The following is a 23,458-nucleotide window of genomic DNA, read 5'->3' as shown; positions in this document are numbered from 1 at the left end:
TTTTTTTTTTTTTTTTTTTTTTTTTCTAATTACGTGACGTTTAGATGTAGTAAACCTTTGTTTTCATGATTCATGATGACAACATAGAGACTATTTTTTTTTTCTTGGGTCAGTTTTGAAATAGTTATAGTCATGACTTGACTGACGATAATTAACTCTTCGAATGGCATGGTAAGAATGCTACATATCTCTTCTTTGGTGTCAGTAAATAAATGCGAAAATTTCGGAGAATAAATAAACTAATAAGTATAACAGAAAAAAAAACAAGAAGAAATTAATAAGTTTGTTACAGAAGAAATACAAAAAAAAGGGAACGTCATCATCATCTTATAATATCCCCATTGGTTGACCTACCTCTATTTCAATATTCCCTAAGTCTTAAATCTAACCTTATCTTAGTTATCAATCTACTCTTATAATATATCTCTATTCCAATTATGTACATTAGTTTCTACATTCTTATTATGATGTTTTCTTTTTGGCACTTCCTATTATTATGTATGGGTATTATAATCTACATATATGATCAAAGACGTTGGTACGATGGTATCGTTGGAGTCCGTTCGATCCCATATCATAAAATTCTGAATCCGGATAAAATGGAGAATCGAATAAATAAAAATAAAAGTTGGTGTGGACCCTTGAAGACAATATGATAATAATATATATTATATGATTGCTTGCACACATGGATAAGAGAAAAAAATGAGTTTAGGGTTAGAGATCAGTGATCAGATCTGAATATTAAATTTAGCAAATCAGAAAAGGACTGAAGAAGACATAAAGGCTTTTGATAATGAAGGTCTTGTCCATACTTACAGTCATATATACTATATATGTGTGAGATGTGTATGTAGTTTATGAATGTGATGATCATATTGTCATATATTTGATATGATGGTTATATTTTTTTTTTACACAAATATATATACTGCTTTACATCATCATTACCCTACTTGTTTTTTTGCCTCTTTTTGTTTTTGGTTTTTTGTTGCTGTTGTTTCCTTTGAGCATATTCCTATTTTTTTTCTTCTGGTAATTTCAGATTTGTGCCAGAACAAAACAAAGCACGTATACGCATATTTGCTAATAATGCAATCATTTTTTGTAAGTGTTACTTATAGAAAACTAATTTATTCGATATTTTGATTAGTTGTTTTTGTTTAAGAGAAGATCACCTACAAATAGTTGAACCAGAGCCAGACTTTTCTCATGCAATGTAACAATAACATTTCCAATAATACGATTTGTTATATTATATCATAAAAGTGGGTGTGTTATATATATATGTACGATGTTCATAATTTAGTGGTTGAATTCACAGCCAATAACATGGATAGAAAGTTTTCTTAATTTATTGTTTTTGCTATTGTTGGTGTTTGTTGTCTCTATTATCAAATTTATTACATTGTTTTTATATTTGTTTGTATATGTCTTCTTTATTAATTCGGACCTGTAAAGAATTAACTACTACTTAATTAAAAGGTCTCCCTATTGTTTTCTGACTACATATAATAATTGAATTATTGAACTGTTTCATGATTAATCTAAAACTTGTGATGAGTCTTTTACATTTAAAATGTATACGATTGGGTTGGTCCACTTACTTCTATTATAATAGACATTGGGACCATTGATTTTAAGTGATGCAAACAGTAGAAGGGAAGAAAGATATGATCAAATCCTCCAATATTATTTGATTTACATTAATTTAACATTAAAACTATATTAAAAACTACCCTTCTCTAACTCTAATGGATTAAAATAAAAACACTAGCTTAAGTTTTATGAGGTGTTCAATATTCCTGAAGTAGACTAATTACGAGATCTACTTGACGAATAATTCAATGATGGTTGATATGTTTCTTATAGTGTCAGAGTGTGAAATTGGTCTATGTTGCAAAATAGTTTAATCATTCTTTTAGTGAGTTTTAATGGTTCAGTCTCGGAATGTGATATAATGTAACAAAAAATAGTGAATTCTTGAAAAAAGTTGTAGTATTTTTACAAACTTATTAGCTATATAAACACAAATTAGTGTGTTTTCTTTTTAAATTCCTACCATCATTTTGTTTTGGTCCACTCGACTACTTGAGGAAGAACTATGAGTGAAATTTTGATTGAGGGAAACTAATAATCCCTCAACCTGTAATTATAACACCTCAGAAAGCTACATTGATGAATAATGATGATGATGATTCGAATGTGCTAAAAAGGTAAGAGACTCATACTAGGAACGTTGTGGTGGAACTAAAGCCCAAACAAGCCCAACATAAGAAATCAATACCATATATATCCCGAAGAAACACCTTTCACTAATAAGCAAAGAGAGATGCACAACGTACCAACAAATTTGGTAAATCCAAACAAAAAAAAGTAGAAAAAAAAAGACTAGAGAGACAAAAGAAATAACGAGATTCACAACTTAGCAATCATGGTTTTTTATATAAACGGGAATCGATTAAAAACGCTTTGAACTCTTCTTTGAGACACTCGTGATCGTGTAAAATCACGTCAAGTTGTTCAACCAAAGCTACGATATCACCGCCAAACACCAACGCATTTAGAAACGCACCGTGTAAACCCTTCCCCAAACCTTCGAGTTTGTTCAAAAACTCAACCGTGCGTTCCACGTCTGATTTCGCCGCATTACAATTCTTCTAGCCAAATCCGATATAAGCTGATGAAACTCTTGGACTAAAACGTCGTGGTTACCGAGAATGGAAGCGACTTTGGTTTTGACCTCGATGTAGCTTAAAGACTTGGATTGATAAGACTTCATTGCATTGACAATTTTAAGGAAGATTGTCTCATCATCTAACTCTTTCACTTTCTTCAAAAACTCACAACTCCGTTGCATCTCTTCATCCGAACAGTCCGATGGAGTTTGATAAAAATCACTCTCCTGATTCATCATCCGAGATCTTTTTCTATTATTCACGTTTGTTTAATTTCTTCTATAGTTGTATACACTATTTATATTACTAGGGTATCTAAATCCTTGTTCTAATTGAATTAAAATCTATATTAACATTTTTTTAAGTATATTTTCTACCCTCTTAGTTTTACATATTTAAAAAGTTATTTACAACATTAATCCCAAAAAAATTGGAAAATTAACCAATAACTAAACAGAAAATTCCTACAATATCTCTACAATAACTTTCTGTTTTTCTTTACTTAAAAAAAAACGAAATTATCATTTTAAGAACCATATCAAGAACAAAAATCCCAAACTTACCTAGAACAATTGTAATAATTATTCAAAAAATAAATTATTAATCCTTTTTTTGGTTAGTGGTATCTTAGATGTGCTTGGTGTTTATTACATTGATTCAATTACAATGATGTTTTCTAATTTTTTTCTCTTTAGTATAAATATATGAAGTATAACCAACAATTAAATTATATATTAACTCACTTAGATTGGATCGATCCTAGCGTAATTGATATTAAATTCTTTGAAAGTTAAAATAATTTAATTTTTAATTTTTAATTATAAAAACATAGTACTGAGGGTTAAAAGTTAAAACCTAGTTACTTTTATTATACAACTCCTAATCCTATTTGGGTTTACATTTATTTCTAAATTAATAAACTTTAATTTTTGTCCGAATGTTCCATACAAATTAGGATAATTTGGAAAAGATTACTGATATTATTGAAACTTGAAAGCCGACACAAGAAAAGAAAAAACAGTACACTACAAACAGAGCTTACATTCGTGGCACACGTCCACTGTTAACAAACCGAAGATGACGATGCCTCTGGAATCTCTAATGCAAGAAAGAGTAGTCTAAAAAACAGTAACAAAGTAGGAAACAAGACACTCTTTGCTGCGGAATTGTAAAAAAAGAGAGGAATTACGGGACGTTCATAACCTGGATCGATTGCAACATGTCCGAGACTGCGATCACGAGGTCACCAGATTTGATCATACCTCTTGATTTCAGTAACGAGAATGTTTTGTTCAAGTTGCTTTCCATGTCGTCTGAGAAGCTGAGACGGAATGGGATAAGTCCCCATTGTAGGTTTAAGCGTCTTCTCACTGAGGTTGTTGTTGTGAAAGCAAAGATAGGGCAGTCTGGGCGACACCGGGAGACCAAAGATGCCATGTGTCCGCTCGTTGTGTAGACGAAAACAGCGTCCACGCCAAGATTGTTAGCTGCAAGAATTGGAAAAGTAGAATGAGAGAGAGACTATAGACAGATTGCTTTCGACAAATACAGAACCTGAATTATTACCCATTTTAGCAGCAGAATTGCAGATCTCTTCTGAGATTTTGTCTGAAAAAGTTGAGCCTATGGCTTGAAGCGGCACAGACTCATGACGTTCTTCTTCCCTCCACCATCTCTCGATTCTTAGACTTACAGTCCTTAGAACAGTGAGTGCCTTGTCTGGGAATTGACCCATAGCTGATTCTCCAGAGAGCATCAATGCGTCTGATCTTTGTCTTACTGCTTCAGACACGTCGGCTACTTCTGCTCTAGTTGGAGTTGGGTACTCAATCATTGACTCGAGCAGCTGTGAAGCGACAATGACGGGTTTGTTAAGCTCTCTGCAGACTTGGACGATTCTCTGTTGAGCTGCTGGAACTTGTTCGAGAGGTATCTGAGCTCCCAGATCTCCTCTTGCAACCATGGCTCCATCTGACGCTAGAATAATTTCTTCCAAATTGGTCAATGAATCGATACTCTCGATCTTTGCAATCACTCCAATTTCCCTGCATCATAAGTGAACACAACATCAAAACAAAACTATAACTAAAGATGGAGAACACATAACGCAAAACCCAATCCTATAATAGCTTGACCCCCACAGTAGATTATATGTTTCTTATACAGTAGTGTGATGTGCTGATATTAAGCATGTTTACTTACTCTCCACGGGAACGAGCAGCAAGATAACTTTTAAGGTGATTAATTACTTCAGCCGACTTGACAAACGATACAGCAATGAAATCCACACCTTCAGCAATTCCAAAATCAATATCCAACCAATCCTGAAAATAAAGAATTGAGGCATCATCAGTGAAAATGAGTTTGTTTTCCCTCTGAGAGATAATTCTAGATCTTTTCATTTTTGAGTAAAACATAATTCCTCATTCACCATTAATTTGGGGATAAAAATAAGTTTTTGTATACAATGACCTCGCCTATAAAATCAACACTCTTAGATTCACATGGATTCAGTTTGATGGATAAAGAGCTGCTAATGTGCTATAGCTACTTGTCTCTTTTGTGGGTTCCTTACTTTATTTTATCCTCTGTTTTACTAACATGGACTCATCTAGGTTCCTAAAGTTTACATTGCTTTCATCCATCCCAAACTAACCAAATAAAGTGAATCAAATCTCAAAGCTTAATGGGAAGATAAAAATTACAAAACCTTGGAAGAAATAGTTGGAAGCATGGCATTACGCTCTCGTACAAGACTTCCATCTCTCCAAAAAGTCAAGTTAGCTCGAGGAAGCAACAAACCGGGATCAGTACATAGACACTTGACATCAGGACCAATCTTCTCAATCACATCAAATCTCACCATCCCACCATCAACCAGAAGTTCATCACCAACCCTTACATCTACATCACAAATGATCTCCATTACATACTCAAATCACCAAAATTTAACTAAAGTTTCATCACTTCCACTTCATGCTTAATAAGGCAAAACTACATTTTCATAAAACATAATTGCATATACCTTCGGCGAAACCATCGTAGCTAACACTAATGGTACGTTCAGGGCGAGAAGAATCAAAAGCTCTAACAGTGAATGTCCAAACTTCACCATCCTGCAAAAATGTCATCACCAAAGTTTCAACATTTCTCAAATTACACACAGCAACGTCTACATCGAACTCAAATTCAAAAGGAGAAGAGAAGAGATTAAAACACACCTCAGCTTTAGCAGAAGCATCACCACCAAGATCTCCCATATGAATCTCACTACCTTCAGTATCCATCATAATAGCAACAGCAAAGCCTTTCTCCTCATTAAGCTTACGAACACTACGGACAACACCACGGTGCCAATCGCGCGTACCGTGACACATATTGAGCCGCGCAACGTTCATACCTCCAACAGCAAGCGCCTCAAGCTGGTCAAATCCACAAGTCGCCGGTCCGATCGTACAGATCAGCTTCGTTCTCCTCGTGCTCCTAAATCCATTCTCCTTAAGCTCAGCTTCTGTCACGGTATCAACCTCAATCCCAGCCGCATCCGTCGTAGCCACAACGGATCTCTCATTAGCGCCAGTACCGTTAGGTGAGAAAAGCACCTGCGACGACGAAGACGACGAGGAGGATGATGAATCAAGATCAGGTGAAGGAGACGGTGACGAAGAGGAGGCTCTAATGGAGGTGTATTTGATGGTAGTTAGAGGGAAGCGACGGAAGGAGATGGATGAGAGAGGGCGGTTGAATTGAGAGTGAGGGAGATGGAGAAGGTGAGGAGTTCGTGAAGGAGTGGAGAATTGGATGGACTGAGACATAGTTTGCGCCGGTAGCCGGAGGAAGTGAGATCGGAGAAATCGAAATCGAAATCGAAATCGAAGAGTACAGTTTGGCTATGAGGAGACGAAGGCGGAGATATCGAAGTGTGAGAGAGAGAGAGTTTTGGATTTTGATTGTTTTCCTCCGAAAGGGTTAAATTGGAAATATAAATATTTGTTCGACCTCCCTGAGGACAGTGAGGAGTGAGTAGAGTCTAAGAGCATTTCCACTCATGGATACTCTCATGGGTACTCATGTTTTTGAGCCCCAAAACAATATTAAAAAAGCCAATTTTAGGTCTACGAAGGCGAGGATAGTTGCTGTGAGAAGCAATTTTAGCAACCGGCTAACAACGCTACATGGCATCATGTGGGACAACGACGGCAGAGGATTCTTCTGGTGGTCTACAGGGAACAGTGAGGTCCATTAGCTACCGAATCGGAGATAAAAGGTTCGTCTTCTCCTTTCCGATTTATTGCATGTATTTGAAATTAATCTTTGGTTGTCTATAATAGTTAGTGTTTCAGATTAATTGATTGATTGTTAGATTGGTAAATGTTTTATTTCGATTTGACTTATCAGGCGTAGATTATGAGATTAGTTTGATGTTCAATCGGTTTTGAGAATTTTTTTGGAGGGTGATCGGGTATATGTTTTAATCGAGTTATTGTCTGATAGTTTTTTCAAGAATTAGTACATTTTTATGTTCTTGTTATCTTATGTTTGTCTGTTTTGTTATAGATTGTTGATTGAATCCTTGTGTTGTTCTCAATATTAGAAGTACAATGTTTTAGTTTATGTCTTGTATAAGTAATTGTGTGATCAATGTTGATTCGATTGTCATGTTTTGTGCGAGGTGCTTCATAAATTGTGTGTAGCTGTTAAATGGTGAAGATTGGTTAAGGTGAAGTGGACACACCGTTGGATTCTCTTACTTGTAAAGGTATGCTACTCTAGCTTTCATTTTGTTGTTGTTTGGTTTTGTTTGAGTTTGTGTTTGTGATGAATGTGTAGCTTTTTTATATTCTTTAAGTGTTATGTTGGTCTATGCGTTATAGATTGTAAGAATGATTGAAGTGTTGATGATGAGAATGTTTGATGTTCGGTAAAAATAATTGAACATCAAACCGTGTGTTTATGTATTTGATAAGTGATGAACCATGTGTGTTTAAAAATTTGCTCAAGGGTTTAAAATTTTCCAAAACCGTGTGTGTCTTAAATTTACTCAAGTGTTGTTATGCTGTTTGATCAAGTGGTTGACTTTGATTTTCGGTTTTATATTTTCCCCATGTACTGTTGTCTTATTTGATCAATTGTTTGAGTTTGAGTTTGTGTGTAAAATTTTCCAAAACCTATATGATTGAGTTTGAATTTAGTATTGACTTTAAAGATCAGCTTTTTGAAAACTTTTACCCAAGAAGATTTAGTGAAAAGTGTTTCAATCGGTCTATTCATAGAGATATACTGAAAAATATATCTCTTTAGTACTAAAACACTCATTAGTCTTTAGCTAAATAAACCTTTATTCTCTTTGTCTAACCTTTAGTATTAAAGCTCACATAAACCTTGAGGTCAATATAAACGACCATTGTTAAACACTAACCCAAACTCTTAACGTCTATCTCTCTAAACCCTTTCGTTTTCACAAACCAAAACTCTCAGCTTTCACAAACTTAAACTCTCAGCTTACACTAACACAAGCAATGGATCCTAGAAACCCTTATCGTTTTTGGGATCAAAATTTTGTTTATCTTTTGGATTCTCAAAAAGACTCCAACTGTTCTGATAATCCTATTCCTCCTATTTCCACCCAATCCTCTCAGCATATTCAGTTTACTAATCCATTCTCTTCTCAGCCTTCAAACTTTAGCCCTGGATTCTCTTCTCAGCCTCTTAACATAACCCGACATCTGAATCTGAAGATTGTATCGAGGTTACAGCAGATGAGATTGATGAAGACGGAGGCAGAGGAAGTAGGAAGCAGTGGAGTGCAGAGGAGGATGTTCATCTCATAAGCGCTTGGTCAAACACAAGCAAAGATCCAGTGGTGAGCAACGAGCAGCGGATACAAAGTTTCTGGAAGAGGGTTGCAGACTATTACAAAGCTCATGATGGAGGAACCAGTTCAAACGCAAGAGGGCCTTCACAATGTAAGGCAAGGTGGAGTAAGATAAACCACCAAGTCAACAAGTTTGTTGGGTGTTACTCACAAGCGATTACAAGAAGAAAGAGTGGAGAATCAGAAGATGATGTTGTGAGCATGGCGTATGAGTTTTACAAGAATGACATGAACAAGCCGTTTATGCTTGGACATTGTTGGAGAGAACTGAAGAATGATCAGAAATGGATCACATAACGACATGAAGAATGTAGCAATAAGCGGACTAAGCTTGCTTCTGAAGGAGATTTCTCAGCTCCTTCGAGTAATGGTGGAGACGAGATGAGGCCTCCGGGGGTTAAAGCTGCCTAGAAAAAAGGAAAGAAACCTGCAGTTAGTATTGATGTGGATGATGGTTTTGTCAGTAAGTTGGATAGGATAATAGCAATGACGGATCAAGAACAGGCGGCTAAAGAGAGGCACGGCAAAATGAGATTACTAGACAGCCTGCTTAACAAGAGGGAACTAACACCTGCTGAAGTCCTACTTAGAGACAAACTTGATCAAATGTTGACAAACATTTAGGTTTGAGAACTAACACCCATTTAAGTCTTGGTTATCAGGTTTTGTGTTTAACTATTGTTTAACAATTGTTTAACTATTGTTTAACTTGTGTTCTTCTTTTGTTTCAGGTTTTGGGATGACATATGAAGCTGTCTCGTTGCCATCTAAAGTGAAACATGTTGGTAGTCAAGCGAATGGAAGCTGTCTTTTTTTTGTATTGATGTGTTCTGTTTGGAACCCGTGAATGTGTTGGTTGTTTTTTAGTGCCATTCACGGGTGTCTCTTTTGTTTAAGTGTGGTCGGCTTTTGTTTGTTGAACGGACTGTTTGCAACCCGTGAATGTGTTTTGGGTTGTTGTATTTATGTTTGTAACCCGTGAATGGGTATTGATTGTGTTTGTAAGGTCTATATATTGAAGGTTCATGTTCAATTTCATTTGCGACTTCATCCGCTTCTGATCATTTCTTCTTTTCATTTCTTCCTCCTTAAAACAAAACAAACATTTATCTTATCATCCGCTTCTGATCATTTATCTTATCATTTCTTCTTCTCATTTCTTGTTCTCATTTCTTCTTCTCATTTCTTGTTCTCATTTCTTCTTGTTAAATACTTAAAACCATTTCAATTAAGAAAACTCAATATTTCCATTACCAAACTAACATGTTTCCATAAACCTTAAAAAAAAAACCCAACTTCCAATAAGCCTCACAACTAAACCAATTTGAATAATAATGTCTAATTGGAGTTTTGATCATGAAATTGATCAAATGGTAGAGGAGGAAGTTGATAGTATAGAGGAAGGGATTCAGTACAACTACACTCAAGAGGAAGAACCACCAGTTCCAATATTCCGAAGAGTGCACATATATAGAGACCGCGAAGAAGGCCACACTCGGCTATGGAATGATTATTTTGGTGAGAATCCGACTTACACTCCCGTTATGTTCTGCAGTCGCTTTAGAATGAACAAACCATTGTTCGAACGCATAGTCAGTACTATTAAGAATGGAGTCCCGTACTTCAGACAAAGACGAGATGCTACTGGAAGGCTCGGTCTCTTTGCACTTCAAAAATGTTCTGCAGTTATCTGNAAGGTCTATATATTGAAGGTTCATGTTCAATTTCATTTGCGACTTCATCCGCTTCTGATCATTTCTTCTTTTCATTTCTTCCTCCTTAAAACAAAACAAACATTTATCTTATCATCCGCTTCTGATCATTTATCTTATCATTTCTTCTTCTCATTTCTTGTTCTCATTTCTTCTTCTCATTTCTTGTTCTCATTTCTTCTTGTTAAATACTTAAAACCATTTCAATTAAGAAAACTCAATATTTCCATTACCAAACTAACATGTTTCCATAAACCTTAAAAAAAAAACCCAACTTCCAATAAGCCTCACAACTAAACCAATTTGAATAATAATGTCTAATTGGAGTTTTGATCATGAAATTGATCAAATGGTAGAGGAGGAAGTTGATAGTATAGAGGAAGGGATTCAGTACAACTACACTCAAGAGGAAGAACCACCAGTTCCAATATTCCGAAGAGTGCACATATATAGAGACCGCGAAGAAGGCCACACTCGGCTATGGAATGATTATTTTGGTGAGAATCCGACTTACACTCCCGTTATGTTCCGCCGTCGCTTTAGAATGAACAAACCATTGTTCGAACGCATAGTCAGTACTATTGAGAATGGAGTCCCGTACTTCAGACAAAGACGAGATGCTACTGGAAGGCTCGGTCTCTTTGCACTTCAAAAATGTTCTGCAGTTATCTGTATGATGGCATACGGATGTTCGACAGATGCGGTGGATGAATATTTACGACTAGCTGAAACAACCGCACACAAATGCCTTGAAAAATTTGTAGACGGAGTTATCCATCTATTTGGAGACGTCTATCTCAGACAACCTACAAAGGAAGACCTCCAAAGATTACTGAATATTAGTGAACATCGCGGTTTCCCCGGAATGGTGGGGAGCATAGATTGTATGTCTTGGGAGTGGAATAATTGTCCAACTGCATGGAAAGAACAATATTCATGTGGATCTGGAAAACCGACAATCGTACTAGAGGTAGTGGCATCCCAAGATTTATGGATTTGGCACGCATTTTTCGGACCACCGGGTACGTTAAATGATATCAATGTTTTGGACCGCTCACCGGTGTTTGATGATATCTTAGAGGGCCGAGCTCCAAGAGTTTCATACGTTGTCAATGGACACCAATACGAAATGGCGTACTACCTCACTGACGGTATCTATGCCAAATGGGCAACTTTCATCCAATCAATTACACTACCACGTGGCCGAAAAGCAAAACTCTTTGCTCAATGTCAAGAAGCATGCCGTAAAGATGTGGAGCGTGCCTTTGGAGTCTTGCAAGCTCGATTTTCAATTGTGAAGAATCCCACACTTTTTCGGGTTAAAGGAAAAATAGGAAAAATAATGAGAGCATGTATCATCATGCATAACATGATAGTGGAAGACGAACGACATGAATACAATTTCTACTATCCAACGGAGTTCCATCACGGCGAAGGAAGCGGAACTTCTCATGTTGATCTATCGTATTCTACAAATAGATAGACAAACAAATCTACATAATTTGATGGGCATTCAAAATGATGTTCATGATCCACAAATGAATGATCGTTTGAAAAAAGACTTGATGCATATTTGGCAATAATTTGGTGCAACCCATCAATAAATCTTCTTCCGAATTATGTATAATATGTTTAATATTTCTTATTTTAAATTTATGTTTAATATTCCTAAATTTGTAATATTTTCTTATTTTATATTTTATGTAAAAATATATTATTTAAATGATTGAGCAACCTAAGTGAGTTTCTCTATTGGAGGATTGATTTTGTTTAAGTTTCTTAGTGAGTTGCTTTAATTAGTTTTGTATTAATTATATAATTAATTAAGATTTGAGCAAACCAAGTGGCAACCCAAGTGGGTTATTTGAGTGGAGATGGTCTAATTAACGCACCGATTGGTAACAACTGTTACTCATGGTTGTATATGTTTTGCCTTTAGAGACTTTTGTTGTAGAAACTTTAACTGTTAAAACTTTAACATTGACGGTTTTTTTTTATTCTATATTTTTCATAAATATAAATTGTGCAAAAAATAAATGTATGTGGAAACATAATAAATTTTATCAAAACTAAAAATTTAGAAAATACAAACTCATTAAAAATGAATAGATAAATATTTTTAACAAATAAAAAATATAAAGATATGACATAATTGATTATGAGTTATAATGGTTGTTGATGCAAAAATAATTATGAAAAATGGATCTCAAAATAACAGAAATAGAAAATTTATTTTTAATGAATCAAAATGTATTTGTGATAAATTATTCATAGATTGAAAAAGAGTGTTCAATCACCATGGAAAATAAGAAAAAGAAAAAATAACTACAAATTTTATTCTTATTTATTTTTTACAGCCAGAAAAGTCTCACATTTGTGACTTTAAAAATTTGTACGTCTAAACTATAAAAGTGGGCAGTTAGACTTTAAAGGCGGTTAAAAATAATAAAGCAATAAAAGCATGATTAGTAAAATTTTGGCTTTTAAGATTTTAAATTAATTTTAAAGCTTTTAAAGTCTCTCCCAATCAGAGCCTAAATTTTTGATTTTTGAGATTTAAAAAAAATTAAGAAAAACTTGATTTTTAAAGAAAATTAGCAAGAATAATAGTAAACCATGAAATAATCTATAATTAATGATCATAAAAGATTTCTATATATAGTTTTAACTGTGCATTGATTCAAATATTTTTGGAAATATGAACAAATGATGAAGATGAGAGGTGAATGTTTAATACAATAGTTGATATGTTTGAAATTTAATTAAAAATAAATAATTTTGTTAACAGATTAGTTGAGAGAGAAAATTTTAATATTTTCTTTTAAAAATTGAATAATTGAAATCTAACTGACGTTGATTTTCATTTCAATTCTTTTCTTTTCAAAATTGTCGTTTATAATTGTAATTAAACACTTTCTATGTCAATGGAATAGAAGAATTATTAATTTTGAATATTCTACCAAATGTAATTCTTTATTATAGAAAAACGGAACTGAACACTGATTTTTTTTAAAATATTTGAAAATAATATTTTTTCATTAAAATTAACAATATAATATAAGTAAATATGATATTTGAACATTAAAAAAAATATATATATATGTATAAATTTTCAAAAAGAATTTTTGTTTTAACCGAAAACACCTACAAAGCATCCTATTTACTTTCATTTATTTTTTCATGATCTTGTTTTAAAAACTAAATTAAAGTTTAGGATTTTCTCTTTTCTGACTAACCAATGACTTTTAAAAGAAATTACATTTTGAACTTTCCTTCATAAGAAAAATTTGGAAAATGTAAATGAAGTAGAGGATTAGATAACAAAAAGTAAATAAGGTCACGTTCACATGTGAATAAATGGGAGGGAATATAATCTCAAATAATTTAATTGAGAGAATACTTTCAAAGAAACAATAAGATAAAGAAACTTTGAAAGATATGGTACCACGTCAAATATAAATATCGAGTTCTTCTCTCATTTTCTTGCAACATTCGTCCATAAAACAAACATAACCAAAATAGTTAAAAAGAAAAAGAGAGAAATCAATATGGAGGCAATCCAAAGTGTAATGGAAAACTTCCTAGGGTCAATTGGTTTTCCAATCATTGGAGAAACTATTGAGTTCATGAAGCCTCATGACGCTCTTCAATATTCAAATTTCCTCAAGAAGAGAATCCTCAGGTTCGCTTATTTTTATTTTAGCATGCATGTTAAGAAATGGTTTCTTACTTACTTAAGTTACTTTGTTATTTTTTTTTGTAAAATAAATATAGACATGGACCACTTTTTCGAACAAGCTTATTTGGAGGCAAAGTTATAATCTCAACGGATAATGAACTGAATATGGAGATGGCAAAGACAAATCGTATTCCTGATATCACAAAGAGCTTAGCATGACTATTTGGAGAAGATAACAATTTATTTTTGCAGAGCACAGAGTCCCATAAACATGNTAAATATAGACATGGACCACTTTTTCGAACAAGCTTATTTGGAGGCAAAGTTATAATCTCAACGGATAATGAACTGAATATGGAGATGGCAAAGACAAATCGTATTCCCGGTATCACAAAGAGCTTAGCACGACTATTTGGAGAAGATAACAATTTATTTTTGCAAAGCACAGAGTCCCATAAACATGCGAGGAACTTGACACTCCAACTATTGGGTTCACAAGGTTTAAAATTGAGGATATTGGAAGATATCGATATCCTGGCTCGTACATACATGAGTGAAGAAGCTAGGAATGGAACTCTTGACGTTAAGGAAACAGCAAGCAAGGTAAAAAATAATTGATTGACTTTATGATGTCTTTATCTCTTGACAATATTAGCTAAAGTAGATAAGATATATAGGATACATGATCATCTCACAAGTATTTGTATTATTAACCGTTACAGATCATAATTGAGTGCCTTGGAAAGAAAGTTATGGGCAATATGGAACCAGAGGCGGCAAAAAAACTCGCACTTTGTTGGAGATATTTTCCAAGTGGTTGGTTTCGGCTTCCTTTCAATATTCCTGGGATGGGTATCTATAATATGATGAATGCAAGTAATGAGTGCTCTTATATATATATATATATATACATATACATATGGTTATAATATATATATATATATATAAATATACATATGGTTATAATTGTAACATCCGCGAACCGAAATCCCGGTTTAGGGATTGCATCGGTCGATGCAAGGTTGTTTTTCTGTGGACGAGTTTAAGTGAAACGCTGCGTTTTGGGTTAGAGAAAACCCTTAAGTCATGTTTCTGTCTCATTCGACGAGTTTAGCCGTTTTCAGAGAGAAAAGAAGAGAGAAAAAGAGTTCTAAGTGTTCTTGGTGAGTTTTTGGGAGACTGGAGGCATTTCTGTAGAGATCTGTAGCTGAGATCGTTGTAGGAGCTTCCTAGGAGCGTGTTCTTGCTTGTTGAGGTTCAGATTCGTCTGTGGCAAAAGTAAGTGCATGAACATGGCTTATCTAAGATGGAGATTCCTCTGATCTGTTTGTTTATGTGTTGTTAGGCTTGTTAGAATGTTGTTTGAGGCGTTAGGAAGCTTTCTTGTGGCTGAGGATCGAGTCTTGTGGTTGCAGGAACGAAAATCCGGCGAGAAGCTTCGGAGAAAACGATGCTCGGTATGTGCATCGGTCGATACACTATGTGCGTCGGTCGATGCTAGTGCGAGGACGGCGCGGATTGACCTATGAGCATCGGTCGATGCCATGTGGAGGCGTCAGTCAATGCGATTAGGGTTTCCGCGTGATGTCGAGTATGCGTTGGTCGATGCAAGTGGAAGCATCGGTCGATGCAAGTGAACCTTGTGTCGACCGATGCATATCCAGTGTCGGTCGATGTCGATCCCTGGTGGTGTCGGTCGATGTCGATCCCTGGTGGTGTCGGTCGATGCAAGCTTTGTGTCTGTCGATGCAGAGTCTGGTTTGTTATTGATTGTTGTTTGATGGTTAGAATATCTCTATTGCTTGTGTGTATAGCCCAGTAGATGGGAGGATTGCATTACTGGGTGTTTATAAAATACTCATGCTTTGCAATTTGTGTTTGTGGTGCAGGTAAAAGCAAAGTGTGATCGTGGAATCAAGGCAATGAAGAGGAGGATGCTTTAGGGACTCGATTGGATGTTGTCTGAGTATGCTGGGTTGCTAGAGTTGGGTCTGTAGAACATTGCTAGGTTGCCGGTTCTATGCCTTTTGTTATTTGATTATGGATTATTGGAATATCTGAAATAATGGTTGATGTTGTTATTTCCGCTGTTGAATGTGGTTGTGGTTAGGTGGCTAGTGGGCATGGGACCACTAGCTGAAGTTATTTATTATTATTATTATTATATTTATTATTTATTATTTTTTTTAAAAACGGGTCACGTCGTTTCAATAATGAAAGCCATGATATTTATGTTTCATGGCAGGCAAGAAAAACGATGAAGGAGTTACTAAAAGAAGAAGTGTTGAAGAAGAGATCATCAAGAGAGGAATTCGAGGTATTTTTTAAGATCATATTTGGAGAAAACAAAGGAGGAAAGGAAAGAATGAGTATGGATCATGTGATCGAGTACATATATACTTTCTTTGTGATTGCTAATGAAACAACACCACGAATTCTCGCGGCTACAATAAAACTCATAAGCGAAAATTCTGAAGTCATGCAAGAGCTTCAAAGAGAGCATGCAAGAATTGTTGGAGATAAGACTGCCAAGCAGGCCAGCCTAACATGGGAAGACTATAAGTCCATGACTTTCACCAATATGGTAAGTATGTTCCAAAATCATGTATAAAGTGATAAGACAATTTAAAATCATGTACATTTTAGTAGCTCACACACACACATGTACGGTACTTGGTTTCAGGTGATTAATGAGTCTCTTAGGATCTCAACCACAGTACCTGTAATACTTAGGAAACCTGATCATGACATCAAAGTAGGTGATTATACAATTCCAGCGGGTTGGAACTTCATGGGCTATCCAAGTGTCCATTTTAATCCAGAAAAGTACGAGGATCCTTTAGTATTTAATCCATGGCGTTGGAAGGTGATTCAAATATGATCTTCATCATTAACTATTTTCTCCCTAATTCACTAATCAAATTCAATTTTTTCACATGTATCTAACTTTATTAACAGGGAAAAGATGTGGACGCAATACTCTCGAAGAATTACGTTCCGTTTGGTGCTGGTCCTAGACTCTGTGTAGGAGCTTATTTTGCTAAGCTGCTGATGGCTATATTTATCCACCATTTGTGTAGATATAGGTCTACTTTTATTTCCTAATGACTCTAAATTTATATATTTTGTAATTATGTCAAACTCATTACTTGCATTTATTTGGTTTGTAGGTGGTCAATGAAGGCAGACATCACAATAACTCGAAGCTATATGCTTATGTTTCCTCGGGGATGTGATGTTCAAATCTCTGAAGAGAATAAAGTATAAAATGTATTAGAGTTGTTATATTTCTTTGGTGATCGTTGGGTTATAATAAGATAATAAAATAATGGTTATATACATATATATGGATATGTAATTTGCTTTCCAAAAAATAATATATACAATAATAAAATAATAGTTTATATATATAGTAGATTAAGTTCGCCTAATTTACGTGGGTATAAAAAATATGTGAAATTTTAAATATTTTTTCAAATTTTTATTTTATATTCTATTTGATAATTTTACATAACCTAAATTGTTGTATAAAATTCATGGTTGTGAATTGATCACATGGTTCTATGCTGCCTCTACCACTAATACCATCGCCATTAGAATCCTTATGACATACTAGGCTGAGATATAGTTTCCGCCGGGTAGCCGGAGGGAGATAGATCAGAGAAATCAAAATCAAAATCTCAGTACAATTGACTTTTACGAGAATTAGGCAGAGATATCAAAGTGTGAGAATACTTTTTTCTTCTTAAGTTTGGATTTTGATTGTTTTTTTAGATGATAATAATGAGAATAAATATATGTTTCTTCTTATGATTTGGTGTCGTTGATGTTGTATACATATATGAGAGTATGATCAAATTAGATTTTGAGATTTTTTTTTTAAAAGTAAAGAAAGAAAAACCTAACCTATTCTATTGTTTTTAAACTTATATCCATTTTTATGTCAATTCCAGCTTACATGGATTCCGAAAACATCCCATTTTCCACTAGTGTTAAAATATACGAGATAAGAGAGAATATAGAGAGGGGTTTGAGAAGCCTTGGCTATCTAGGTATCAAAGATGACATTTTAGGATGTGTACGGAGGGACACTTTTACAAAAGCAACTAAGAGAAAAATGAAGGAAAGGGGAATTAATATCTCCATAGTTGTTCCTCCTACGCGTAAGAAGAGACCGAATGAGAGCTATGTAGATGTCTGGATCAATGAAAAAATGCTTATTTTCAATGAACGGTGTATTGAGCATAAAAATAGTCCATTTACTACTTATTTCTCATGACATATGAAAAGCTTTGATAGTGAAGAGATTGGTCATAGATGGGTACAATGTGCTTCTGGCTCATAGTCCAAACGCTTCTGATGAACTGACCGAAAACTTCTACATGAAGAATCAATTGGGATGCTCTAATTCTCCATGGTGAAGGTAATTCATCCAAAGAACTAGTTAGCAAGAATAATAACCCATGAAATAATCGAATTTGATAATCTACAACCCATGAATTAATGCTATATTATCTAAAAATCCATTACAAATTTCTTATTTATTGTGATAAAAAAAATAACTATTGTGTAAAAATAATTTAATACCTCAAAAGAGTTAAAAATTGTATATTTAAAAAGTACTTAATTGTTTCAAAAGGTTTTGTTTTCAATTTTTGATCTCATGTTTATATATTTTTAGTCATAACATCTCTCTTATACCATAATCGATAATTCTTTACCTAATTCAACTAAATCAATCAAACCAAAAAAAAAAAAAGTGAACCAAATTCAAAACTTAGTAATTTTGTTTTTGTCGAAAGAAACGACCAAACATATGTTAGGTTTTTCTTTCCATAACTAAGATCATAACAACACTATTCGACCCAAATCAATGTCACAATTCTTTATGAAACTTATTGATCATCTAAATCTTGGTACATCATCACTTTAGTCGAATACTGACATTGATTTGGGCAGAGATATCAAAGTGTGAGATGGAGAGAGAGAGAGTGTTTTGGATTTTGATTGTTTTCTTTTCTGATATTAGTATAGGACATTCGGAAAGGGTTAAATTGGAAATATCAATATTTGTTCGTATGTTTTGGTGTCGTCTTCTAGGCTATTTGTTCACCTACATGAGGAATGAGGAGAGTCTAATCAAATTTTTGATTTTTGAGATTAGAAAAAAAAAACCATGAAATAATCTATAATTAGCAAGAATACTAATAACCCATGAAATAATCTATAATTTATGATCATACAAGATTTTTATATATGGTTTTAACTATGCATTGATTCATATATTTTTGAAATATGAACAAATGATGAAGATGAGAGGTGAATGTTTAATAAAATAGTTGATATGTTTGAAATTTAATTAAAGAAATTAATTTTGTTAAGAGATTAGTCGAGAGAGAAAATTTTAATATTTTCTTTTAAAAATTGATAATTGAAATCTAACTGACGTTGATTTTCATTTCAATTCTTTTGTTTTTGAAATTGTCGTTTATAATCCTACTATATTAATTGGGAAGTAAAAATATGAAACTAATCTTAAAATGTGTAAAAAATTACATTCAATTGCCATTAGGAAAACTGAATTAAGATTAGTTAATTAATTGAATAAAGATAATTAATTAAAAAATCAAAAACGCTGACAGATCAAATATAAAAAAATCTTGAAAAATAAAAAAGTATATTTTCTCTCTCTAAAAATCATGGACAAAAATTACTAAATGTTTTTAAAAAAAAATATAACCAATCAGAATTTCAAAAACTAAGATTTTATATCCAAGTACAAAATAAAATTAATTTTAATAGCTAAATTTTGAAGATTTTGTTAAGATTTCAAATTATGATTCCCCTATCATCTTTATTTTATTTACAAATTGTTTGGAATTTTCATATAATACTTATGATTAATAAAATACAGATTTGTTTCTGCATATGTTGTGATTTGAATTTAAAACTAAGATATATTACTCAATCTATAAAAAATGTGTGTTTTAATTTCCACATTGGCGGGTTGGTAAAACTAAATTTATATAGATGATAAATTAATAATTTTTATTTGTTCACAATTATAATATTAAATTTTTACTTTATATTTTACAAAATAATGATGCAAATACAATAAACAAACAATATAAAACTGTAATATACGTCAATAATAAAATACTATAGAATTCTAAAATAATTAGTATTCAAAAAGACTAATAGATTTATAGAACAATTATAAATAAATATTATCTCAAACAAAATAACTTTAAAAAAATATATAACAATAATTTTTATAATTATATTAGATTTTTTTTTTAAATGTTGACCCGTGCTTTAAGCACGAGATATCTCCTAGTTGTAATTAAACACTTTCTATGTCACTGGAATAGAAGAATTATTAATTTTGAATATTCTACAAAATGTACTTCTTTTATTATAGAAAAACAGAACTGAACACTGATTTCTTAAAAAATATTAGAAATTATTTTTTTCATTAAAATTAACAATATAATATAAGTAAATATGATATTTAAAAATTAAAAATAATATATATATATATATATGTATAAATTTCAAAAAGAAAATTTGTTTTAACCGAATACACCTATAAAGCATCCTATTTACTTGCATTTATTTTTTCTTGATCTTGTTTTAAAAACTAAATTAAAGTTTAGGATTTTCTCTTTTCTGCTAACCAATGCCTTTTAAAAGAACTTACCTTTTGAACTTTTCTTTATGAGAAAAATTTGGAAAATGTAAATGAGGTCACATTCACTTGTGAATAAATGGGAGGGAATATAATCTCAAATAATTTAATTGAGAGAATACTTTCAAATAAACAATAAGATAAAGAAACTTTGAAAACCAAAAAGAAACTTTGAAAGGTATGGTACCACTACAAATATAAATATCGAGTTCTTCTCTCATTTTCTTGCAACATTCATCCATAAAACAAACATAACCAAAATAGTGAAAAAAAAAGAGAGAGAAATTAATATGGAGGCCATTTATAAGCTATGGATTGTGATAGTTTCACTCATAGTGGTGAAGCTATGCCATTTGATCTATCAATGGAGCAATCCAAAGTGTAATGGAAAACTTCCTCCAGGGTCGATGGGTTTTCCAATCATTGGAGAAACTATTGAGTTCATGAAGCCTCATGATGCTCTTCAATATTCAAATTTCCTCAAGAAGAGAATCCTCAGGTTCGCTTATTTTTATTTTAGCATGCATGTTAAGAAATGGTTTCTTACTTACTTAAGTTACTTTGTTAATTTTTCTGTAAAATAAATATAGACATGGACCACTTTTTCGAACAAGCTTATTTGGAGGCAAAGTTATAATCTCAACGGATAATGAACTGAATATGGAGATGGCAAAGACAAATCGTATTCCCGGTATCACAAAGAGCTTAGCACGACTATTTGGAGAAGATAACAATTTATTTTTGCAAAGCACAGAGTCCCATAAACATGCGAGGAACTTGACACTCCAACTATTGGGTTCACAAGGTTTAAAATTGAGGATATTGGAAGATATCGATATCCTGGCTCGTACATACATGAGTGAAGAAGCTAGGAATGGAACTCTTGACGTTAAGGAAACAGCAAGCAAGGTAAAAAATAATTGATTGACTTTATGATGTCTTTATCTCTTGACAATATTAGCTAAAGTAGATAAGATATATATGATACATGATCATCTCACAAGTATTTGTATTATTAACCGTTACAGATCATAATTGAGTGCCTTGGAAAGAAAGTTATGGGCAATATGGAACCAGAGGCGGCAAAAAAACTCGCACTTTGTTGGAGATATTTTCCAAGTGGTTGGTTTCGGCTTCCTTTCAAAATTCCTGGGATGGGTATCTATAATATGATGAAGGCAAGTAATGAGTGCTCTTACCAATAATATATATATATATATATATATATACATATGGTTATAATGAAAGCCATGATATTTATGTTTCATGGTAGGCAAGAAAAACGATGAAGAAGTTATTAAAAGAAGAAGTGTTGAAGAAGAGAGCATCGGGAGAGGAGTTCGGGGAATTCTTTAAGATCATATTTGGAGAAAACAAAGGAGGAAAGGAAAGAATGAGTATGGATCATGTGATCGAGTACATATATACTTTCTTTGTGATTGCTAATGAAACAACACCACGAATTCTCGCGGCTACAATAAAACTCATAAGCGAAAATTCTGAAGTCATGCAAGAGCTTCAAAGAGAGCATGCAAGAATTGTTGGAGATAAGACTGCCAAGCAGGCCAGCCTAACATGGGAAGACTATAAGTCCATGACTTTCACCAATATGGTAAGTATGTTCCAAAATCATGTATAAAGTGATAAGACAATTTAAAATCATGTACATTTTAGTAGCTCACACACACACATGTACGGTACTTGGTTTCAGGTGATTAATGAGTCTCTTAGGATCTCAACCACAGTACCTGTAATACTTAGGAAACCTGATCATGACATCAAAGTAGGTGATTATACAATTCCAGCGGGTTGGAACTTCATGGGCTATCCAAGTGTCCATTTTAATCCAGAAAAGTACGAGGATCCTTTAGTATTTAATCCATGGCGTTGGAAGGTGATTCAAATATGATCTTCATCATTAACTATTTTCTCCCTAATTCACTAATCAAATTCAATTTTTTCACATGTATCTAACTTTATTAACAGGGAAAAGATGTGGACGCAATACTCTCGAAGAATTACGTTCCGTTTGGTGCTGGTCCTAGACTCTGTGTAGGAGCTTATTTTGCTAAGCTGCTGATGGCTATATTTATCCACCATTTGTGTAGATATAGGTCTACTTTTATTTCCTAATGACTCTAAATTTATATATTTTGTAATTATGTCAAACTCATTACTTGCATTTATTTGGTTTGTAGGTGGTCAATGAAGGCAGACATCACAATAACTCGAAGCTATATGCTTATGTTTCCTCGGGGATGTGATGTTCAAATCTCTGAAGAGAATAAAGTATAAAATGTATTAGAGTTGTTATATTTCTTTGGTGATCGTTGGGTTATAATAAGATAATAAAATAATGGTTATACATATATATATGGATATGTAATTTGCTTTCCAAAAAATAATATATACAATAATAAAATAATAGTTTATATATATAGTAGATTAAGTTCGCCTAATTTACGTGGGTATAAAAAATATGTGAAATTTTAAATATTTTTTCAAATTTTTATTTTATATTCTATTTGATAATTTTACATAACCTAAATTGTTGTTATAAAATTCATGGTTGTGAATTGATCACATGGTTCTATGCTGCCTCTACCACTAATACCATCGCCATTAGAATCCTTATGACATACTAGGCTGAGATATAGTTTCCGCCGGGTAGCCGGAGGGAGATAGATCAGAGAAATCAAAATCAAAATCTCAGTACAATTGACTTTTACGAGAATTAGGCAGAGATATCAAAGTGTGAGAATACTTTTTTCTTCTTAAGTTTGGATTTTGATTGTTTTTTTAGATGATAATAATGAGAATAAATAT

General features: G+C 33.2%; 2 protein-coding genes and 2 pseudogenes across 2 annotated transcripts; 2 read left to right on the top strand and 2 right to left on the bottom strand.

The window, feature by feature from the left end:
* On the bottom strand, positions 2,433-2,926 carry LOC104706734 (annotated as a pseudogene).
* On the bottom strand, positions 3,636-6,648 carry LOC104787989 (plastidial pyruvate kinase 1, chloroplastic-like). The gene is made up of 6 exons (XM_010513657.2): positions 5,900-6,648; positions 5,704-5,794; positions 5,389-5,582; positions 4,881-5,002; positions 4,245-4,723; positions 3,636-4,165 (listed from the first exon to the last, which is right to left on the bottom strand). Exons 1-6 carry the CDS (start codon positions 6,491-6,493, stop codon positions 3,864-3,866), a joined length of 1,782 nt encoding a protein of 593 aa, XP_010511959.1. The 5' UTR covers positions 6,494-6,648; the 3' UTR covers positions 3,636-3,863.
* On the top strand, positions 9,888-17,275 carry LOC104787978 (annotated as a pseudogene).
* LOC104787968 (cytochrome P450 708A2-like) lies at positions 20,867-23,020 on the top strand. The gene is made up of 7 exons (XM_010513637.2): positions 20,867-21,131; positions 21,223-21,541; positions 21,661-21,810; positions 21,906-22,244; positions 22,344-22,526; positions 22,619-22,746; positions 22,831-23,020. Exons 1-7 carry the CDS (start codon positions 20,923-20,925, stop codon positions 22,925-22,927), a joined length of 1,425 nt encoding a protein of 474 aa, XP_010511939.1. The 5' UTR covers positions 20,867-20,922; the 3' UTR covers positions 22,928-23,020.

The sequence above is a fragment of the Camelina sativa genome, chromosome 1 (assembly GCF_000633955.1).
Source record: "Camelina sativa cultivar DH55 chromosome 1, Cs, whole genome shotgun sequence".
Classification (NCBI taxonomy): domain Eukaryota; kingdom Viridiplantae; phylum Streptophyta; class Magnoliopsida; order Brassicales; family Brassicaceae; genus Camelina; species Camelina sativa.
This window is presented reverse-complemented; position numbering and strand designations above follow the sequence as displayed.